Source organism: Carcharhinus amblyrhynchos, chromosome 7, assembly GCF_965287045.1.
Source record: "Carcharhinus amblyrhynchos chromosome 7, sCarAmb.v2.hapA, whole genome shotgun sequence".
NCBI classification, from domain to species: Eukaryota; Metazoa; Chordata; class Chondrichthyes; order Carcharhiniformes; family Carcharhinidae; genus Carcharhinus; species Carcharhinus amblyrhynchos.
This window is the reverse complement of record NC_137330.1, coordinates 118,889,540-118,912,466: the sequence shown is the minus strand read 5'-3', so window position 1 is coordinate 118,912,466 and position 22,927 is coordinate 118,889,540. Positions and strand designations below refer to the sequence as shown.

Below are 22,927 nucleotides of genomic sequence, written 5' to 3'. Positions count from 1 at the left end.
CAGGCTGGAGGACTCAGAGCCCTCTTCCTCTCCCTATAATCAAAACAGAAAGCATTGGATCTACTTGAGAACGAATTGGACAAATGTTTGAAGTAGAGGAATGTAAAAGGACTACGGCAGAGCATGGTACTGGTTTCCCTTTGGGATTACTTTCACAAGGAATTCATGCAGGAGTGATGATCCGAAGGTCTGGTGCAGCAAACGACTAGAATTTTACATTACGTCATCACACAGTGCAGTTATTCTTGGTTTAAAATCCAGTGGGAAATCATAGCCTTAATATTCCCTTCCACTTATCCAGTTCTGTCATTTAGCTGACACTGTTGTACCTCGATCTCCCTTATGTTTACTGACTTCTCTTCAAAGTTAAAGGAATCTAATCTCAGCATTAATTTTAGTTTTAATTTGAAATCTGGCCAAAAAGCACTCGTGCGCTCACTGCTGGATCCAAAATTACCTGTGCAGAAGCTGCTTTGTTTTACAGAATATTCCGTTTTGTTTGCTGGCTGCAGGCGAGAAGAGGAGGAGAGGCGTCAAAGGGAAGAGGAGGAGCGAGAACGCTTGCGACAGGAAGAAGAGAGAAGGCAGCGAGAGGAGGAAGAAAAAAGGAGGCGGGAAGAAGAGGAGAGGAGACGGTTAGAGGAAGAACGGCTTCGAATGGAACAACAAAAGTAAGGGCTGTGCATCAGCTTTAAGCCAATAGTTTTAATAAGCTTGGCAATTAAAATACCATTACTTAATTGTCTTAATTTAGTTCTCTTGTCTCTGGATCAACAGGATGTACTTTTAGACTAGGAATCGAGAGGTATGAATAGTGCAGGAGAGTGGAGTTTATCAGAATCATAGAACCCTACAGTGCAGAAAGAGGCCCTTTGGCCCATTGAGTCTGCACCGAACACAATCCCACCCAGGTTCTGCTCCCATATCCCCACATACTATTACCCACTAATCCCTCTAATCTACGCATCCCTGGACACTAAGGGGCAATTTCTTAGCATGGCCAATTAACCTAACCCGTACATCTTTGGACTGTGGGAGGAAACCGGAGCACCCGGAGGAAACCCACGCAGACACGAGGAGAATGTGCAAGCTCCACACAGACAGTGACCCGAGTCGGGAATCGAACCCAGGACCCTGAAGCTGTGAAGCAACAGTGCTAACCACTGTGGTACCGTGCCGTCCTGAGTTTAGATAGACAATCAGTCATTCTGAATGCCGGAGCAGTCTCGAGGACTGTGTGGGCTGCCCATGCTCTTCATTCTTACGTTCTTATGTTATGATCTAGCCTGATGCTCCAGTGCGGGTATGAAGGAGTGCTACATTACTAGATGTGCTGTCATTTAAAATGAGCATTAAACTGAGGTATGCTCAAGCCACTGAATTATTTACTGAATGATGGTACTTGAATTCGAGTTAGGAGCTGCTGTGGTATTTTGGTCAACATCTTCCTTTAACTATCACCAGGGGCAAAAAGTTTCTTTATCTATTAATGTCACAAGTAGGCTTACATTCACACTGCAATGATGTTACTCAAAGTCCCCTAGTCACTACATTCTACTGCCTGTTTGGGTACACTGAGGGAGAATTAGCATGGCCAACATACCTAACCAGTACTACTTTTGAACTGTGGGAGGAAACCCATGCAGCCACAAGGAGAACGTGCAGACTCGGCACAGACATGACCCAAGCCAGGAATCAAACTTGCGTCCCTGGTGCTGTGAGGCAGCAGTGCTAACCACTGTGCCACCTTGCTGTTTGAGGCACATCACCATTGCAGATTGCTGTGTTTGATTTGGAGTTCAAAACTAAATTTATTATGTTGCATGCATAGAATCCCTGCAGTGCAGAAGGAGGCCATTTGGTCCATTGAGTCTGCACTGACCACTCTTCCACTCAAGCCCTATCTCTGTAACCTGTTGTATTTACCCTGCTACTCCCCCTGACACTATGGGTCAATTTAGCATGGCCAATCACATCTGCACACCTTTGGACTGTGGGAGGTCCCTGATGCAGACATGGGGAGAACGTGCAACTCCAAACAGACAGTGACCCAAGCTGGGAATCCAACTCGGGTCTCTGGTGCTGTGAGGCAGCAGTGCTAATCACTGTGCTGCCCATCTGAGGCAGTTAGCTAGATTTGAAGACACTAATAGATGTGAATATCTATCTATCTTGCCTCCTGTTCCCAGTAGCTAATCAGCAAACCTGTGTTGGTGCTGTACATTAAATAAACCTTGTTGTCCCAAGTATGCTTTGACTCAATTGTCTATCTGCTGCCTTCGCCAATGGTGTCGATGACTAATAAGATTAAATTGCACTGGCTGAGGATGCTAATGAATCCTGGAGTCCGCTTGTGTGAGCATTAATCTCTTTGTACGTCCCCAAAGTGACCATTCTTCGTGTGGTCAGTCTTGATATTGGGCTGTCAGTCATGGTACATCTCACTCCAAGCAGCACCTTGTCGAAGGGTAGTAGGTGGGTGCAGGAACCCTGGCTGACTTCTCCCCTTCCTTGCCTGGTGGTGTTGCGACTGATGTCAGAGGCCTGGCTAGGATAGTTCCTTGCTGTGACCTGGGCCATTCCTGAACCTGAGATTTTCCTCATCTGTGTAGCTTTGCACTGCATTTGAAAGGAACAAGGAGAGCTTCTGTGTAACTGAGAGAAACTTTAACCCAGGAGTTTAACTCTTTGAATCTTTGGTTTTTAGGCAACAGATCATGGCTGCCTTAAACGCACAAACTGCCGTGCAGTTCCAGCAGTACGCAGCCCAGCAGTATCCTGGTAACTTTGAGCAGCAACAACTCCTGATCCGTCAACTTCAAGAACAGCACTACCAACAGTACATGCAGCAGCTGTACCAGGTGCAGCTAGCACAGCAGCAGGTAAGGGCGGCATGCCAGTGAACAAGCAGTGAAAGCGGGTCAGTGTTCAGTGAATTAGACATTGTCCTCTACAAGTTGGATGATACAAGTTTGAGTAGCTTTTCTGTCCTGGTACTACATTACCTTTGACATTAATTCCTGCTTCTTCAGAACTGTTAAAGGTTTTTTAAAGTTTATTTATTAGTCACAAGTATGGCTTACAGTAACACTGCAATGAAGTTACTGTGAAATTCCCCTAGTCGCCACACTCTGGTGCCCGTTTGGATCAATGCACCCAACTGCTGGAGGAAACCAGAGCACCTGGAAGAAACCCATGCAGACATGGGGAGAACGTGCAGACTCCACACAGACTCAAACCAGGAATCGAACCCAGGTCCTTGGCGCTGTGAGGCAGTAGTGTTAACCACTGTGCCACCCATAGGAAAATTAAAAGCCATTAGGCTTTAATAATTGGGTAGAATGCACTGCAAGTATCACAGGCTCACTTTGTCATTGTGTTGTTGTCAATTGACTGGTTAAAATGTTTTAGCCAAGTTAAATTTGAGGGACCCAAACCAAAATTCCTGGCTCAGATGAGATCAAGATTAACATAGGGAGGCATTGTGGCTATTCAGCCCAGAGCAGACGCAGCACGGTTTCGTTAAAGGGAAGTCATGTCTGACAAATTTACTGGAGTTCTATGAGGATGTGTCTAGGGCGGTGGATAGAGGAGAGCCGGTGGATGTGGTCTTTCTGGATTTTCAGAAGGCGTTTGACAAGGTACCTCACAGGAGGTTATTGCAGAAGGTCAGGGGACAGGGTGTTGGGGGTAGGGTGTTAGCATGGATAGAGGATTGGTTGTCAAATAGGAGGCAGAGAGTGGGGGTCAACGGGTGCTATTCGGATTGGTGGATGGTGACTAGTGGAGTGCCTCAGGGGTCGGTGCTGGGGCCTCAGCTATTTACCATTTATATAGATGATCTGGAGGAGGGAACCGAGTGTAGGGTGTTGAAATTTGCTGATGACACCAAGATTGGAGGAAAGGCAAATTGTGCGGAGGGTGTGGAGAGTCTACAGAAGGATCTAGATAGGCTGGGCAAGTGGGCCAGGAAATGGCAAATGGAATTTAATGTTGGCAAGTCCCACTTTGGTAGGAATAATGGTAGAAAGGATTATCACTTACGTGGCGAAAAACTGCAGCAGGCGACGGTGCAGAGAGACCTTGGGGTCCTTGTGCATGAGTCGCAAAAACCCAGCTTGCAGGTGCAGCAGGTGATCAGGAAGGCGAATGGGATGCTGGCCTTCATAGCGAGGGGGATTGAATATAAAAGTAGGGAGGTCTTGCTGCGGCTGTATAGGGCATTGGTGAGGCCGCAGCTGGAGTACTGTGTGCAGTTTTGGGCACCGTACTTACGCAAGGATATTTTGGCCTTGGAGGGAGTGCAGAGGAGGTTTACTAGGCTGATGCCGGAGTTGAGGGGGTTGAGCTATGAGGAGAGGCTGAATAAACTAGGCTTGTACTCGTTAGAGTTTAGAAGAATGAGGGGAGATCTCATTGAGACGTATAAGATGATGAATGGGATGGATAGGATAGAGGTGGAGAGACTCTTCCCGCTCAGAAAGGATAATAGGACTAGGGGGCACAGCCTCAAGATAAAGGGGGGTGGTTTAGAACCGAGTTGAGGAGGAACTTCTTCACTCAAAGGGTGGTGAATCTCTGGAATTCTCTGCCCGTTGAAGTGGTGGAGGCTGCCTCGCTAAATATTTTTAAGACGCGGGTTGATGGGTTTTTGATAAGAGAGGGGATTAAGGGTTATGGGGAGAGGGCGGGAATGTGGAACTGAGCCACGACAGATCAGCCATGATCTTATTGAATGGCGGGGCAGGCTCGAAGGGCTAGATGGCCTACTCCTGCTCCTATTTCTTATGTTCTTATCCCTTCCATGATGGCTGTCTGGAGTAATCCAATCAGTCCCATTCCTGTGCTTGACCCCCATGACAGTGCAAGTTTATTTCCTTTGCGTGTGCATCCAATTTTCTTTAGAAGTCATTAGTTGTCTCCATTTCCACTGCCATGGTTAGCTCTAGGTCATTACCACATGCTACATCTTACTCCTCCATCACTTGGCAAATTCAACCAATGGAACACTTTTTTCCTTTGATTTGACTTATTATTGTCACATATATTGGTATACAGTGAAAAGTATTGTTTCTTGCTCATTATACAGACAATGCATACCGTCCATAAAGGAGAGGAGAGGGTGCAGAATGTAGTGTTACAGTCATAGCTAGGATATGGAGAAAGATAAGAGATTGAACTAGAGTATTGATAAAGAGTTAGAGTTAGCATACAGTTTTAAAAGCATAGAACGAGAGTAAAAGAACGGAAGGCTATACTGGGGACAACTTGCAAGAAGTCGCTACACTCCTAGTCTACCTGTCATAACTTTATACAGCTTTATCAAATCACCCCTTCTGCATTGATTATCGATCTTGATAATCATGCACCAAGGGAAGCTGAGCAGAAGTAGTGGAATGTTCGCAGGGAAGGACCTGTGAAAGGAGGAAGGTAAACGGTCACTTCAGAGCCAGATGGATGCATTTGGAATCAAAGTTATAGAATTGAAGTTATTAAATCCCTACAGTGCAGAAGGAGGCCATTTGGCCCATTGAGTCTGCACTGAGCACAGTCTTGGGCCCTAATCCCATAACCCCACATATTTACCATAGCGTGGTCAATCAACCTAACCTGCCCATCTTTGGACTGTGGGAGAAAACCGGAGCACCTGGAAGAAACTCACACAGATATAAGAACATAAGAAATAGGAGCAGGAGTATGCCAACTAGCCCTTCAAGCCTGCCCCGCCATTCAATAAGATCATGGCTGATCTGTCGTGGCTCAGTTCCACATTCCCGCCCTCTCCCCATAACCCTTAATCCCCTCTCTCATCAAAAACCCATCAACCCGCGTCTTAAAAATATTTAGAGAGGCAGCCTCCACCACTTCAACGGGCAGAGAATTCCAGAGATTCACCACCCTTTGAGTGAAGAAGTTCCTCCTCAACTCCGTTCTAAACCGCCCCCCCTTTATCTTGAGGCTATGCCCCCTAGTCCTACTATCCTTTCTGAGCGGGAAGAGTCTCTCCACCTCTATCCTATCCATCCCATTCATCATCTTATAAGTCTCAATGAGATCTCCCCTCATTCTTCTAAACTCTAATGAGTACAAGCCTAATCTATTCAGCCTGTCCTCATAGCTCAACCCCCTCAACTCCGGCGACCCGAGGCCAGAATTCAACCGAGTCCAGTGGCAGCAGTGCTAACCACTGTTTCTGGTGCAAGGATTTGGGGTAGGGCTCTAATTAAACAAAGTTGATAATACAAGGGCATCTTGAAATTGGTGATCCTTCCCCAGGCATTCTTATCCTGACTGAGTTCTTAGGGAAATGTGCACCATGTGAAAGTTTTATTATCACGTGATTTTTGCTGACCTCAGGCCAGCACATCCTGCCTTCCAGCTGCTGGTTCCTCACTGAGCAGTTAAATAACATAGACCACAATTTTTTTAGCGTTGTGACCAGTGGTGTGCCTCACGGATCAGTGTTGGGTCGCTGTTATTTGTCATTTATGTTAATGATTTGGATGAGAATTTAGGAGGCATGGTTAGTAAGTTTGCAGATGACACCAAGATTGGTGGCATAGTGTACAGTGAATAAGATTATCTTGGATTGCAACAGGATCTTGATCAATCGGGCCAGTAGACTGATGAATGGTAGATGGAGTTTAATTTAGATAAATGCGTGGTGATGCATTTTAGGGCAGGACTTATTCACTTAATGGTAGGGCATTGGAGAGAGTTACAGAACAAAGAGATCTAGGGGTACATGTTCATAGCTCCATGAAAGTGGAGTCACAGATGGACAGAGTGGTGAAGAAGGCATTCGGCATGCTTGGTTTCATTGGTCAGAACATTGAATACAGGAGTTGGGACGTCTTGTTGAAGTTGTGCAAGACGTTGGTAAGGCCACGCTTGGAATACTGTGTACAGTTCTGGTCACTATTATAGAAACAATATTATTGAACTAGAAAGAGTTTAGAAGAGATTTACTAGGGTGCTACTAGGACTTGATGGTTTTGAGTTATAAGGAGAGGCTGGATAAACTGGGACTTTTTTCTCTGGAGCATAGGAGGCTGAGAGGTGATATTGTAGAGGTCTATAAAATAATGAGGGGCATAGATCAGCTAGATAGTCAATGTCTTTTCCCAAGGTAGGGGAGTCTAAAACTAGAGGGCATAGGTTTAAGGTGAGAGGGGAGAGATACAGAAGTGTCCAGAGGGGCAATTTTTTCTCTCAAGGTGATGAGTGTCTAGAACAAACTGCTAGATGTAGTTGTAGAGGTGGGTACAATTTTGTCTTTTAAAGAGCGTTTAGACCATTACATGGGTACAATGGGTATAGAGGGATATGGGCCAAATCAGGCAATTGGGACTAGCTTAGGGGTTTTAAAAAAAAGGTGGCATTGACAAGTTGGGCTGAAGGGCCTGTTTCTGTGCTGTAAACCTCTGATTCTATTCACTGTCCAGTCTGCGTTCAGGCCTCTCCCCTCAACCAGAGCATGACAGCCATGCTCAATCCTGACTGGAAGCAAAAAATAAATCAATATTCCTGCTTCTGAATAGACCTCCAGTCTAATTGATGGTGTGCCTGTACAAATGTCAAGCTACAGTTGGATTGGCTGTGACATCTCATAGTTGAATAGCACAGAGTTGAATAGAACATAGAACATTACAGCGCAGAACAGGCCCTTCGGCCCACGATGTTGCGCCGACCAGTTACAAAACAATGACCCACTAACCTAAACCAATCCCTTTTCATCCATAAACCTATCCACGGATCTCTTAAATGCCCCCAAACTAGGCGCATTTACAACTGCAGCAGGCAGGGCATTCCAATCCCTCACCACCCTCTGGGTAAAGAACCTACCCCTGACATCCGTCCTATAACTACCACCCCTTAATTTAAAGCCATGCCCCCTCGTGCTAGATTTCTCCATCAGAGGAAAAAGGCTATCACTATCCACCCTATCTAAACCTCTAATCATCTTATATGTTTCAATAAGATTCCCTCTTAGCCGCCTTCTTTCCAGCGAAAACAACCCCAAATCCCTCAGCCTCTCCTCATAGGACCTCCGCTCCATACCAGGCAACATCCTGGTAAACCTCCTCTGCACCCTCTCCAAAGCCTCCACATCCTTCCTATAATGTGGGGACCAGAACTGCACACAGTACTCCAAGTGCGGTCGCACCAGAGTTGTGTACAGTTGCAACATGACGCTGCGACTCCTAAATTCAATCCCCCTACCAATAAACGCCAAGACACCGTATGCCTTCTTAACAACCTTATCTACTTGACTCCCAACTTTCAGGGATCTATGTACACATACACCTAGATCCCTCTGCTCATCCACACTATTCAAAGTCCTCCCGTTAGCCCTATACTCGACACATCTGTTATTCCTACCAAAGTGAATTACCTCACACTTCTCCGCATTAAACTCCATCCGCCACCTCTCGGCCCAGCTCTGCAACCTGTCTAAGTCTTCCTGCAAACTATGACAACCCTTCATCACTATCTACCACACCTCCGACTTTGGTGTCATCAGCAAACTTACTAATCCACCCAACTATACCCTCATCCAGATCATTAATAAAAATTACAAACAGCAGTGGCCCCAAAACAGATCCCTGAGGCACACCACTCAAAACCGAACTCCATGATGAATGTTTACCATCAACCACCACCCTCTGTCTCCTATCGGCTAGCCAATTCCTGATCCAATTCCCTAGATCACCCCCAATCCCATACATGTGCATTTTCTGCACAAGCCTACCATGGTGAACCTTATCAAACGCCTTACTAAAATCCATATACACCACGTCCACTGCCTTACCCCCATCCACCTCTTTGGTCAAAGATGTGCAGGTTAGGTTGATTGGCCATGCTAAAATTGCCCCTTAGTGTCGTGAGATGCATAAGTTAGAGGGATTAGTGGGTAAATATGTAGGGACATGGGAGTAGGGCCTGGGTGGGATTGTGGTCGTTGCAGACGTGAGTGGCCAAATGGCCTCTTTCTGCACTGTAGGGTTTCTGTTTCTATGTTTCACGTTGAGGCCATTCAGCCCATTGAGTCATACTGGTGCTCTGTTGTAAGATCAGGATCCCTTCTTCCAAAAATGGAAACTGAAGCTCAAGAATAATTTAAAAAGTTCACTAAGTAGTTTCTTGAGAAACAACAGGTTTTTTTTAAATGCATAGCCTTAAAGCTAGTTTCGGTGGCAGTCATTTGTCTTACGCTAAGAAGTCTGTCAACACCAGGTTAAAATCCAACAGGTTTATTTGGAATCATGCTTTTGGAGTGCTGCTACTTCATCAGGTGAGAACCAGGTGGTTTTGTGAGACTTCTTAATATGCCCACCCCAGTCCAACACTGACATCTCCACGCTTATCTTGCGTTCTCAGCTTTCTTCTCTCGTCCCTTGCCTTCTCAAGCTAACTGAGGGATTTGGTAGTTAGAGAAGCTTCTTCCGTTAACGAGGACTACCCCTCTCCCTCCATCATTATACTGTGTTTCTTGGGACTGTTACTTTACCCTATAGTCAGTGATTTGTTTGAGCTTGTCTGGCCAATGAACAGAGATCAGGTACTCAAGGTGTAATCTGCCAGCTGCCCATCACTTAACTCTGAGGTCACCTTGCGCCTTATCTCTTGTTTGGTACTATCTATTAACTAACTTCCGGCAGGAGTCTGGATTCTCCCCGATTGTTATCCTAGTTTGCCTCTGTCTCTGGTTGCAAATAACTTTTTTTTTCGGAGTGAGAAGGAGAAAAGAAACAACTTCCTATAAGGATGTTTCATAATATGCCTTTTAATTCTGTAGCAATGATAAATATTCTTAAAGATACCCATTTCTTGCACTGTAGAGCAGTCAGCCCATTTGCCAATTCTATCCCTCTATCCCTGCAAGTTTATTTCCCTTACTGCACATCCAGCTTCCTTTTAGAAATTTTTGATACTTTTCTTACACTTGCTGATAAAAATTTTCTTTGTCACGTCTCTCCTGCATACTTTGTCCTCTAGTGCTTATAAAGATTAGGTTTATTTATTATTCAGAAGTAGGCTTACATTAAGAATGTAAGAAATAGGAGCAGGAGTAGGCCATCCAGCCCTTCAAGCCTGCCCCGCCATTCAATAAGATCATGGCTGATCTGAAGTGGATCAATTCCACTTTCCCGCTTTCTCCCCATAACCCTTAATTCCCTTGTCTATTAACACTGCAATAAAGTTACTGTGAAAATTCCCTAGTCGCCACACTCCGACGCCTGTTCAGGTACACTGAGAGAGAATTTAGCACGGCCAATGCACCTAACCAATCTTTTGGAATGTGGGACGAAACTGGAGCACCCAGAGGGAACCCATGTAGACACGGGGAGAACTTGCAGACTCCATACAGTCATTGACCCAACCCCGGAATTGAACCTGGGTCACTGGCGCTGATTGCCAACAGTGCTAACCACTGCGCCACTGTCCTTGTACCATGGACTAATGGGAACAGCTAATTTTTTGTTTAACCTTCATCATCTTGTACCCCTCAAGCAAATCATGGCCCAAGCTCCTTTGCTCCAAGGAGAACAGTCCCAGCTGCTCCAACCTAAACTGTAGTTAAAATTCCTCATCCTACCATTCTGGTAACGCTGCTCTTCACTCTATGAAGAATCCACACATCCTTCATAAAGTGTGGTGACAGAACTGTTGCAATTATCTTGTTGCAGTCTAACCAGAAACGTTCAGTGCAACTTTGATTTTGTACTCAATTCCTCTGTTTATGAAACAAGATCCCACTTGCTTTGCTACTTGCTGTCTCAATATATCGTGCTGCCAACAATGTGCATGAATCCCCAGATTCCTGTACACACTTCAGGACTGTTCATGTAAATAGCTTCCAGTTGAGTAGGTACAAAAGGGTAAGCAGTGTCCCTGAAGCTGCACCTCTGAGAGGACTCAACTTTCAGGGTAATAAAAAGTAGTATTCTGCCCTAAGCTAATCAGAGAAACTCCTATCAAAAATCCTAATATGGGCTTGTTATGTTATGAGTTCCTACTAGTCGTGTCTAGGCAAAAACAATAATCTTTGGATTTCTCTGGCCCTTACAGGCAACACTACAGAAACAGCAGGATTCAATAGTATCAACAACCCACATTGGAGTAGGAGAGGTCCCGACGGTGAATGGACAGACAACTACACACACAGAACCTCTGGAAAAAGAGCCAGAGCCAGAGTCTTCAGAAGAGGTGTTGGAAAATGGACCAAAAGGTAGAAATTTTAGTTTGTTAACCAGCCTCTGTCCTGTTCTCCACCTACTGTTCCTGGAGGTCCATATACTTTCTGTTGGAGATCTGTTTCTTGATCACTTAGTTATGTTGGAACTCCCATGCAGTATCAAGACATTCCTACAATACCAACGGTGCCATTCTATTCTTTTTAATGAGGTGTTAAATGAGGACCTGCTTGCCTGCTGAGGTGATGTTATATATCCAATGGTATTCAGAGGGTCTAGAAATTGCCTGAGTTCCCTGGTGGGTATTTGCTTCTTCTCGCACGGCACTGGGACCTTGCGTTGCATAAACTGAGTGCTATAACTTGTAGAAGAATGGCAGTGGTTGCATCTGAAAGTAGTTGATTGTGTTGGGCTGTCTCTGAGACACGGGAATGGGATGACACAATGCAAGAATATATTTCATTGTCTAAATTGCTCACACTGCATCGGTTTTCAAATTTTTTGGACACTCTGTCCCCAAGCTCTCAGGAGCCTCCTTTTCTAGCTGCCATCAGATGCTAAGTGGCAGCCAGTACAGGGACATCAGGGATGTTTTCTTTTAATGATGTACAATGAAATAAAAACCCAGCAAGTCTTTTTTACTCTTTGATGAGATGTGAGCGTTGCTGACAAGGCCAGCATTTGTTGCCCTTCAGAAGGTGGTTAGGAGAGGAATTCCAGGTTTTTGATCCAGCAAGTGATATAGTTCCAAGTCAGATGGTGTGTGGCTTGGAGGGGAAGTTGCAGATGGTGGTGTCCCAGGTATCTGCTGCCCTTGTCTTTCTGGGTTGTAGGGGTTATGGATTAATACAGAAAAAGTAAAAGTTGCTAAATACTTGTAACCAAACCAGCCTCCCATCCATTGACTCCATCTACATTGCCCGCTACCTCAGAAAAACAGCCAGCATAATCAAGGACCCCATGCACCCAGGACATTCTCTCTTCCACCTTTTCCCATCGGGAAAAAGATACAGAAGTCTGAAGTCACGTGCCAACGACTCAAGAACCTCCTCTTCCCTGCTGCAGTCAGATTTTTGAATGGACCCATCTTGTGTTAAGTTGATCTTTCTCTACACCCTAGCTCTGACTGTAACACTACATTCTGCACCCTTTCCTTCTCCCCTATGACCTCAATAATCAGTATGCTTTTTCTGCATAGCGTGCAAGAAACAATACATGTGACAATAATAAATCAAGTCATGTAATGTGCAGATGTCAGATGACCTCACTTGCCACCCTTATGCAGGCAGTTTGAAAAATTCTGATCTATATCTCAAATTGCCATTTCCAATATGGGAACATAAGACCATAAGAAATAGGAGCAGGAGTAGGCCATCTGGCCCTTCGAGCCTGCCCCGCCATTCAATAAGATCAGGGAAGATGAACACCATTATCTTCTCTCCCTGTAATCTGTCTGAGCTGAACCAGACTTTTCATCATCTTGGTGTCATGTATGACCTCAAGATGAGTTGTTAACCATATCCACAGCATCACAAAGACTGCCTACTTCAACTTCACCCAGGTCTACCTCTGCTTTTGCTCTTCTACTGAATCCCTCATTCATGCCCTTGACTCGTCTATTCCAGCACATTCCTGGCTGACCTCCCACCTTCTGTAAAATTTAGGTCATCCAAAGCTCTCCTATCTGTGCCCTGACTCACACCGAGACCCTTGCATAATGCAGCAACTTCAGAGCCAGTGTAGCTATTTCATGGCCAAAGCCGTGCAGGAACATTGTGGCCAACCCCTCGCTATGGCTGATGCTTTGTTACCCTCACCCTATTGCTTAGGTAAATACAAACATGCAAATTAGAATCAGGAGTAGGCCCCTCGAGCCTGCTGCACCATTCAATAAGATTGCGGCTGATCTGATTGAAACCTTAACCCCACATTCCTGCCGACTCCCCGATAACCTTTCATCCCCTCGTTACTCAAGCATCTATCAGCTCTGCCTTAAAAATAATCACAGACTCTGCTTCCACTGCTGTTTGAGGAAGTGTGTTCTGGAGACACTCAGTCCTCTGAGAAAATATTTCTCCTCAGCTTTGCTTCAAATGAGCCTTGCCTTATTTTTAATCAGTGACCCTAGTTGTAGACTCTCCAAAAAGAGGAAACATCCTCTTCACATCACCCCTGTCAATAATCCATCAGAATCTTAAATTGCCTCTTGCTCTTCTAAACCTGAGTGGATACAAATGTAACCTTTCCACCTTTCCTCAAGACAACCTGCCCATTCCTTATTAGTCTAGTACAGCATGGTAGCACAGTGGTTAGCACTGCTGTCTCTCAGCGCCAGGGTCCTAGGTTCGATTCCTGGCTTGGGGGTCACTGTGTGGAGTCTGCACGTTCTCCCCTTGTCTGCCCGGTTTCCTCCCACAGTCCAAAGACGTGCTGGTTAGGTGCATTGACTGTGCTAAATTCTCCATCAGTGTACCCGAACAGGCACCGGAGTGTGGCAACTAGGGGATTTTCACAGTAACTTCATTGCAATGTTAATATCAGCCTACTTGTGACAAATAAATAAAACTTTAAACACTTTAAACCTTCTCTGAACTGCTTCTAACACATTTACGCCTTTCCTTAAATAAGGAGACCAATACTGTGCACAATACTCCAGATGTGGTCTCACCAATTCCCTGTACAACTTGAAGCATAACCTCCCTATTTTTCTATTCAATTCCTCTCACAATAAATTATAACATTCTATCAGCTTTCCTAATTACTGGCTGTACCTTTAAACTAGCCTTTTATGATTCATGCACAAGAACACTGACTGCTCTGCACTTCAGAGCTCTGCAGTGTGTCACCATTTAGATAATATGCATCTTTTTATTCTTCCTCCCAAATGGAGAACTTCACTCTTTCCCACATTATTCTCCATTTGCCAGATTTTGGCCCACTAAATTGTACTTTTGATACCACCCGGCTAGAGTGAGCTTAGTGAACGCAGACCAAGAATTAAATTTGGGAGCACCATCCTGCCTGTCTCTGTTTGAAGACTGTTTGACCGTGCACTCTTCATGCAATTTAATCGTGTAGTGTAAAGTTTTAACAGCACAGGAGGAGAGCACCTCCACTCCCCTTTTTTCTGTAACCCTGTTGTTCACTTCAAATATTTATCCATTATTTTCCTAAAATATGCAGTGGCCTCTGCCTAAACGTAGTCCAACTGACCCTCAGTGCAGCCAAACTCGCTGTACTGGTTGCTAAGACAGTAGTTGTCTCCTTGTGAAAGCTGACATGAATTTTATTTTCAGCCCATTGTTTTCCCTGTTCACATTGCTTTGGCCTAACCCATAAAAAAGACTGTCCATCTGACCCATCAGCATAGGGTGCTTTGAGCTGGCTGGGGAATGGGCTGCCTGCCAGTTCAGCACTGGGAAGCAGCATGTTCTTAGTTTTTTAGACTGGAGCACAGGGCATATTGTGTCAAAGGTAACAGAATAACTTGTATTTATGTATCATTGTTAACATAGAACATCACACAGTGCTTCACGGGGAATACGAACAGTGCTTGGCACAGAAGCACTTTGAGATATTGAGACAACTGACCAAAAAGCTTAGTCAAAATTGTGGATTTTAGGGAGTGTGTTTTGGGGGGTGGGTTGTATGGTGATGAGATGGCAGGAATTCTATGGCTTTGAGGCCTAGGCAGCTGAAGGTACAGGTGCCAGTGGTGGAGCGATTAAAATGGTAGCACTGAAGGCCAGAATTAAAGGATTACGGAGGGATCTGATTGTGTTGGTCGGTCTGTTCCACTCCCGATGTTTTCTGTCAGGTGGTTTTTGTAAATGACCCCCATTGCAATTCATCTTCCCACAGATGCCGCTCCAGTCATAGCAGCCCCGTCAATGTGGACCCGGCCTCAAATCAAAGACTTCAAGGAGAAGATCCGGCAGGATGCTGACTCTGTCATCACGGTGGGCCGGGGGGAGGTAGTAACCGTACGAGTGCCCACTCACGAGGAGGGCTCTTATCTGTTCTGGGAATTTGCTACAGACAGTTATGATATAGGCTTTGGTGTCTGCTTTGAATGGACGGATTCTCCAAACACCACAGTGAGCGTGCACGTCAGTGAGTCCAGTGATGACGAGGATGATGACGAAGGTATTGTGGATGTGTTTGTGCCAAGGAGTTTGGTGGGGGGTGGGTGTGAGGGGAAAGTAAGTGAATGTTTCACCATGAGTCATTTCTCTGTGTAGTCAGGCACCCCTCACTATCATCTTCTAAAGTCACTGACTCTGACAGAAGCACAGATTCCCCTGGCCTCCCCCTTGCTGCTTCATCCCACAGTGAGACTCATTGTGACGCTCGACCAGTGCACACAGGGGTAACTGGGATCCCTGGATAGCAGTCAGGAATGGGAAGTCTGTCAGTCTGTGTAACCACGCTGCTCACCTACTTCCCAGGCCCGTGCATCGAGGCCAGTGTGCTATGACCAGCCGGCTAACCCAACACTGCATCACGCAGGGATTGTAGTGTCACACCAGACAGTGCACTTACCTGGTATAGGTTTGATGGGTGGTTGGAAGAGAGATGTTGGCCTAACCACTCAGCACTGCCAGCTCACCTGGTCCAGCCTGGTGGTGGGTGTGATGTGTCATGGTGTAAACTGTAGCTCACGCTGCACTTGCTTTGTTTGAATGGTCCAGTTCGATACTATCCTCAACCTGCCTAACGGCTAAGCCCAGCTGAGTTAGCCGCGCAGTGTATGAAAGTAGCATTCTGTAATGGCACTGATCTTCCAGTTATCATCATCCCATGAGAACCCACATTACAAAACCGCCTCTTAAAGACTGTGACCAATGTGCATTTCATGATTTGCAGGAATATCCAAAAGAGAAATTATTAAAAATGCAGTAATTATTGTGTGACTAAATGGGATGATGACGGTGGAGTGGAAGTGACCTTTTTACAATCCCACAAAGGCGTTGGTCCTTCCTCACTGTGGGCTGAAGGGAGAGATTGAGTAGCACATAACAGCAATTCTCTGCTTCTGTTTGAATAGGGCAGTGGGATTTTTTACAGTTGCCTATACAGGCGGATAGTTTAATGTTTAGTCTGAGATATGGCCCCCTCCACCTTTGCAAGAGGCTCCCAGTGATGTGTTTTTTTATTCATTTGTGGGACATGGGTATAGCTGGCTGTGTTTACCCCAGTCCAATACCAGCATCTCTATGTTATCGCTGGTTGGCCAGCAATTATTGTCCATCCTTACCTGAGGGCATTTGAGTCAACTCTGGAGTCACATGAGTAGCATTCTTGGCCTTTTCTTTGTTCTGTCCCGTGATGTGAATGTCTCAGAGCAGGCCAGCGTTTATTGCCCATGAAGTTTTGAACTGCCTCCTTGTACACAAATGTAAAGCATGAAAGACCATTTCAGAAATCAATTAAGACTCATCTGCATTGCAGTGGGGACAGGAAAGGACAGCAGATTTCCTTCCTGAAAGGGAATTAGTGAACCAGGTGAATTTTGAATTCCCTCCGTCACTATCACTGAAAATAACTTTTTATTCTGAACGTAAGTTCCCAACTGCTGAGGTTGATTTTGAACTCCAGCGTCAGAATTATATGCCCAGGCCTCTAGTTACAACCACTACTATTTTACCCCAAAATCAGACGGTCGTGGCTCAGGTTACGTTGCAGAATGGTATAATGAACACACATTCTAGGCTGATGCTCCAGTGTAGCTCTGGGGTTGTCTTTCATGTGAAACATTAAACCAAGGTCTTGTCTGCTCCCTCAGATGAAATTGAAAGATTTGCTGGTATTAGTTTGAAGAGGAGCAGGAGAATTATCCCTGGAGGCCTTGCCAATATTCATCCCTTAACTAGCACCTGAAAACAGATAATCTGGTCATTATCACATTGCTGTGGGAGTTTGCTGTGCTAGTATTGACTGCCACATTTCCTAAATTATGACAGTGACAACACTTAAAAGCATTTAATCCATTGTAAAGTAAAACCACTTCGGGACATCCAGAGGTTGTAAAAGGTGTTATAGAAATGCAATACTGAGGATGCAGGAAATCTGAAATGTAATCAAAATCCTGGAAAAACTCAGCAGATCTGGCAGCGTCTGTGGAGAGAGAAAGGATCTCCGCCTGCTCGCTTCCTCCGCTGTTTGCATACTGAGTGCCATTGATGAATGATTAGGAATGGGTTATTTCAGCTCCTGGGAGCCATGGCATTCACATGGGATGGGGTGTGGAATGTGGGAGGGTATTTCTTTTCCCTTTGCCAATGATTTGGGGTGCTGGTATGGGGCACATCATTTAATGTGGGGAAAGCCACTGACCAGAAAAACTTTTCCCATCCAAAGCCACGCACGGAAATATGTGTGCTGACATCTGATCTGAGATAAACAAACCCCAGCCCAATCAGGATCCAGTCTGTGGATCTTTGCCATGTTTGTGACTGGTGGCACAGTGATTAGCACAGCTGCCTCACAGCGCCAGGGACCCGGTTCTATTCCCAGCTTGGGTCACCATCTGTGTGGACTCTGCATGTTCTCCCTGTGTCCGTGTGGTCAGATCAAAGCTGCCACAGGAGGTTAAACAGCTCCTATGTTTCAAACGTCGCTGTGGGTGGGAGGTAGTAGAGCTGAGCTATTGTCGGGAATGGCTGACTATGCCTCTGGCAGCAGGAAGATCCCACCAGCCTTTCAGCACCCTCGAGCACGGAGAGCGCTTTTTAAGGTGCATTCAAAAATCCTGATGATTGCTGTTTCCTGCAGACGGACCCAGTGAAGGAGAAAAAGTCAAGAAGGAGACCAGCAAAGTTCAGGTAGACGAGGTGGTGCCGGTCTACAGAAGGGATTGCCATGAGGAAGTGTACGCTGGATCCCACCAGTACCCAGGCAGAGGGGTCTACCTCCTGAAATTCGACAATTCCTACTCACTGTGGAGGTCAAAATCGGTTTATTACAGAGTATATTATACCAGATAAAACCAGGCTTTTGGTTTGCCCTCACTTGGCGCCTGCTTTTTTTTTGTTTCCTTTTGTAAACTTTAATTTGCACATTGTGCATTGAAATAATTATCTAAATCATTCTATATAATAAATTGGGTGAAAGGATCTGCTATTGCAGTAATGAAGATCACTGCCAGGAATTGGTTTCATTAGATTTCTTCAGAGCCGTTACTGAGTTATTGAAGACTGACTGTTACATTGTGATGAGTGGTTAATACAACCTCTGTAGCCTGTAGAGTCTGGGGCAAATGGAGGATGGTTTAAGAAAGAAATGCTTCAATAGATTTATAACAATCACTTGGCCGACCCACTTGAATAAATACCTCAACACAGTTATCTCTGAACATGGGTTCCAGTGGGTTTAAAAGCTTTGTCCTGTCCTGCCAAGTTCTGATGCGGCTGATGTTACCATGAGATGTGGTTAAACTGAAAGTTGTATGGGTTGTAAATCTGAAATCAAACATGGGCAAAGTTGAGTTAACGTCCTTATGTGTGTGACCACCATTGCCCTCAAAGCATCTCGCCGCCTGTCACCTTGACTTGCAGACACTGTTTGGCTCACTTTACGCTCTGTTCGAAATGAAGATTTGTAACTTCAGCCATTTAGTGTCAGCCTCTTCCTGCTTTCAAATTAAAAAGACAAAATTTGACGTACTCAGGATCTGAACTCTCCCCGATTAATGGAATTGTTTAGGCTGCCTCCTCAGTTAATCTCCTTCCGTCCATGAAACACATTGTACCCCCTGGGCAGGCAGACGTGGTTTGGGGTCTGCTTCCTGGAACTGCTGTCCACAACAGCTGTTCCTCGGTGTTCACTAACTGGTCCCTCTTGTTGAAGTAAGGTGGTCCCCGGGATATTTATTGAAAGTGCCTGTTGAGACACTGGAGCCACTTCCCTGAGCTCTTCAATTAATGCCTTGTTCTAGAGGAGATGTTGGGTAACAAGCCAAGCACCGAGTGGTGGAGTAGGTGACCACGTTTTACTGGTTTTTGAGGACTGGCTTGGTTAAACCTGTGCCCTCCCTCCAAACCCATTTCCTGTCACATGACTTGGTAAGTATACCAGCTAGTAAGGTACTGAACTTCATTCTCCACTGTGCTGAGTTACTGCAGCAGTGATTTGGAAACAAATGCTCCCCTAACTGAGACAGATTCATCTCCCTACCCACTGTCCAGTGATTCCAGCTACTGCTTATCCCTGTAATGCCCTCTGAAGTCACTACACAGCTGTCAGTCTGCCTGGGCTCCCTGGTGAGGGATTAGAAATTACCCCTGACTTGGCTTAAAAATGTAGAGATTAAGGATGAGTAGGAAAAGTGTTGCCATTGACTTATGTTGAGAGCTTAAATCCAGCTCAGGTAAGAAGTCTTTCAGAGCACAGGCTGTCAATTGCACAAGAACTGCAGCATTTTCAGTATGCTTTCACTTTAACTTCCCCCTCTGGCAATTGATGGTAAAACACTTTCTGCACATTATAATCCTTGTCCAATGTTCCACCAACTTGATCTGTTTTATATAGTTGCATATATTCAAGAATGAAGTCCAGCAATGATTGGATGTGTTGAGGAGAATAGCAGCATTTTCTCCACACTGATTTACTCCATTGATAGTAAGTCAATAATATTGAGTCTCAGTTTCATTTCTTGTGATGCTGGAAAGCTTCTGTTTTCCTCTACTTGCATTGAAGATGCGTACTAAAGCTTTTGCCCATCACTGTTTATATAAGCTTTTTATTTTGATTGTAGAGGCTGGCTGCCGATTACATTGAAAGAAAGACTATGCTCGAACTTTCGAGGGATCACCCTTGGTGTAGCTCACTTGCTGGTTAAAAGCCCAGTTTAACTGTGACCCCCCAGCCCACCCTTTTAACATCACCGTTCAATTTCTCCCTGCTGAGATTGTCAAAGTGAATGTAAGTTCCGGGCTCTGGGTTGTCAGAACCCAGCCTGATGCACTTTTCCTGTAACTTAAAGCAAATGCTTCATGTCAGTTAACAAACTTGAGATAGACTCGCGGTAGATGGACTTTCTTATATATAATTTCTCACTTTTTATACCGCTGGTTTTTTTCAGCCAGTCAGGGTGTTGTGGCTTGTTCTAGAGGATGTTGCATTGTCGCCAAAACAGCCACTGAAAATAACTTAAACCTTTTCTTTTGAAATCAATCTTACACTTCCTGGAGTGAGATTCGGGGCTGTCTGCATTGGTTTAGCTGCGACCTGTACAGTTCTGAGACGGCAGTTGTTTCTGCAGGCGGTGCTTTTGTGTTTTTGTTTTCCTTTCACTCCCCTATATAAATAATTGTTTCTTTTAACACTTGTTTTGTAAATAATACTTTTTTCCACTCCCTTTTTTCTTTTTGTGCTTTGTATTTACTGCTGTATTCCTCATTACAGACGCCACCAACTGTTTTATATATGGTTTGCGTTATCTAATTTCTAGAGGAACAAAGATGTGATGGACTTTTACTTGGCAGGGATGTGTTACTGGAAATGTGACGCTGATGTTCTGACCTGTTACTCTTGCAGAGAATTTTCCCAGAATATTAAACTTGGAAAGATTTTATTGCCGTGGCTTGTTTTTTTTAACGATCGTTGACCTTTTTCAGGAAACATTTCTTTGAATAATATCTCTAGTCTCCAGTTAAAATATGTTGAACAGCACTCTTAATTCCCCTCCCTTTCTTACTAAATAAAACATTTGTCATTTGTGGGGTTAACTGCAGCTTAAGAGATTGCAGGGGGATCTTGATCAATTGGGGAAGTGGGCCGAGGATTGGCAAATGGAGTTCAGTGTAGCCGAGTTCTATTCCTGGCTTGGGTCACTGTCTGTGTGGAGTCTGCACAGGGTTCCCCCTGTGTGTGCGTGGGTTTCCTTCCACAATCTGAAAAACGTGCTGGTTAGATGCATTGACCCAATCAGGCGCCTGAGTGTGTCAACGAGAGGAATTTCACGGTAACTTCATTGCAGTGTTAATGTAAGCCTTACTTGTGACTAATCGATAAACTTTATAAGTATGAGTTGTTGCATTTTGGAGAGTCAAACTAGGGTAGGACTTGTACAGTGAATAGTACGGCCCTGGCGAGTGTTGAGGACAAGAGGGGCCTAGGAGTACAAGTATACAGTTCGTTGAAAGCAGTGTCTCAGGTAGACAGGATGGTGAAGGTGTTTAATGCACTGGCCTTCATCAGTCAGGCACTGAGTAGAGGAGTTGGGACATTATGTTACAGTTGTATAAGTGGTTGATGAGGCCGCACTTTGGAGTATTGTGCACAGTTTTGGTCACCTTGTTATAGGAAAGACATTGATAAACTGGAAAAATTTTAACGAAGATTTAGGAGGATGTTGCCAGGGCGGGTGGGCCTGAGTTATAAGGAGAGGTTGGCCAGAAGCGGACTTTATTCCTTGGAAAGTAGGAGAATGAGGGGTGACCTTATTGAGGTGTATAAAATCATGAGGGGCACAGATAGGATGGACGCACATAGTCCTTCCCCAGGGAGTAGCAATTGAAAACAAGAGGGCAAAGGTTTAAGGTGAGAGGGGAAAGATTTAAAAGGGACCTGAGGGGCAACTTCTTCACACACAGGAATGAGCTGCCAGAGAAAGTGGTTGAGGCAGGTACAATTGCAACATTTAAAAAAAACACTTGGATAAGTACATGGATGGGAAAGGATTAGAGGGACTAAAGTTTAGAGGGATATGGGCCAAACACTGACAATTGGGACTAGCTGGGAGGGCACCATGGTCAGCATGGACCAGTTGGGCCAAAGGGCCTGTTTCCGTGCTGTATTACTCTATGACTATATAATGTGATGATTCATTGGTCGTGTGAATAAACCTAGCTTTCTACTCTGTTCTGGAATAACAGTAAAATCAGAACCACGGTGTGATGGTGTGTGTGTGAAATTTAAAACACCGGCTGCATCCAGTTGTGAATCCTGCACGTGATTCATTCTCATTCCTGTAATGTGGCTGCCGTGGCGTCACTGGCAAGGCTGACATTTATTGTCCCTGTCACCATGCCCTTGTATGGTGGCAGGTGAACCACTGCAGTCCATATGGTGAAAGTGCTTCTCCAATGTCATATCAATAGGATCTGGACCTCAGAGTACAGGTAAGAGCCAGTTCCATTGGAGAGCAACTGGATTCTACATATAGACCAAATCGGGTAAGGACAGGTTGATTTTCTTCCCTAAATAATGTTACTCATGTTACCACTGGTGGGTAAAACTAGAACTAGGGGGCATAGCCTCAAGATAAGGGGGAGCAGATTTAGGGCTGAGTTGAGGAGGAACTTCTTCACCCAAAGGATTGTGAATCTGTGGAATTCCCTGCCCAGTGAAGCAGTTGAGGTACCTGATTTGAATGTTTTTAAGGTAAGGATAGATAAATTTTTGAACAGTAAAGGAGTTGAGGGTTAGGGTGAGCAGGCAGGCAAGTGGAGCTGAGTCCACAAAAAGATCAGCCATGATCTTATTGAATGGCAGAGCAGGTTGGAGGGGCCAGATAGCCTACTTCTGCTCCTAGTTCTTATGTATCCAAAATGTAAAGCAGAGACGAGCCATTCATTTGACCTGTTAATGAATCAATTGGTTGTTGTACGAGTGTAGCGTTGCTTGGTAAGTTATTTGTAGTTCTGGATTTGTGTCAATGGCGTGGCAGCATTTATTACCCATTCCTAGTTCCCTTTATGAAGTGGTGATGGTGAATCATCACCATC

The 22,927-nt window shown here is 45.0% G+C and overlaps 1 protein-coding gene across 1 annotated transcript in view; it reads left to right on the top strand.

The window, feature by feature from the left end:
- acbd3 (acyl-Coenzyme A binding domain containing 3) overlaps nt 1–20,772 on the top strand; it is a 68,737-nt gene extending 47,965 nt beyond the window's left edge. Inside the window, exons 4-8 of the mRNA XM_080193024.1 lie at nt 513–671; nt 2,708–2,882; nt 11,074–11,233; nt 15,060–15,344; nt 17,973–20,772. Coding sequence (XP_080049150.1) covers nt 513–671; nt 2,708–2,882; nt 11,074–11,233; nt 15,060–15,344; nt 17,973–18,184 — 991 coding nt within the window. The 3' untranslated portion in view covers nt 18,185–20,772. The remainder of the gene's footprint in view (nt 1–512; nt 672–2,707; nt 2,883–11,073; nt 11,234–15,059; nt 15,345–17,972) is intronic.
- Nucleotides 20,773–22,927: the final 2,155 nt, after the last annotated feature.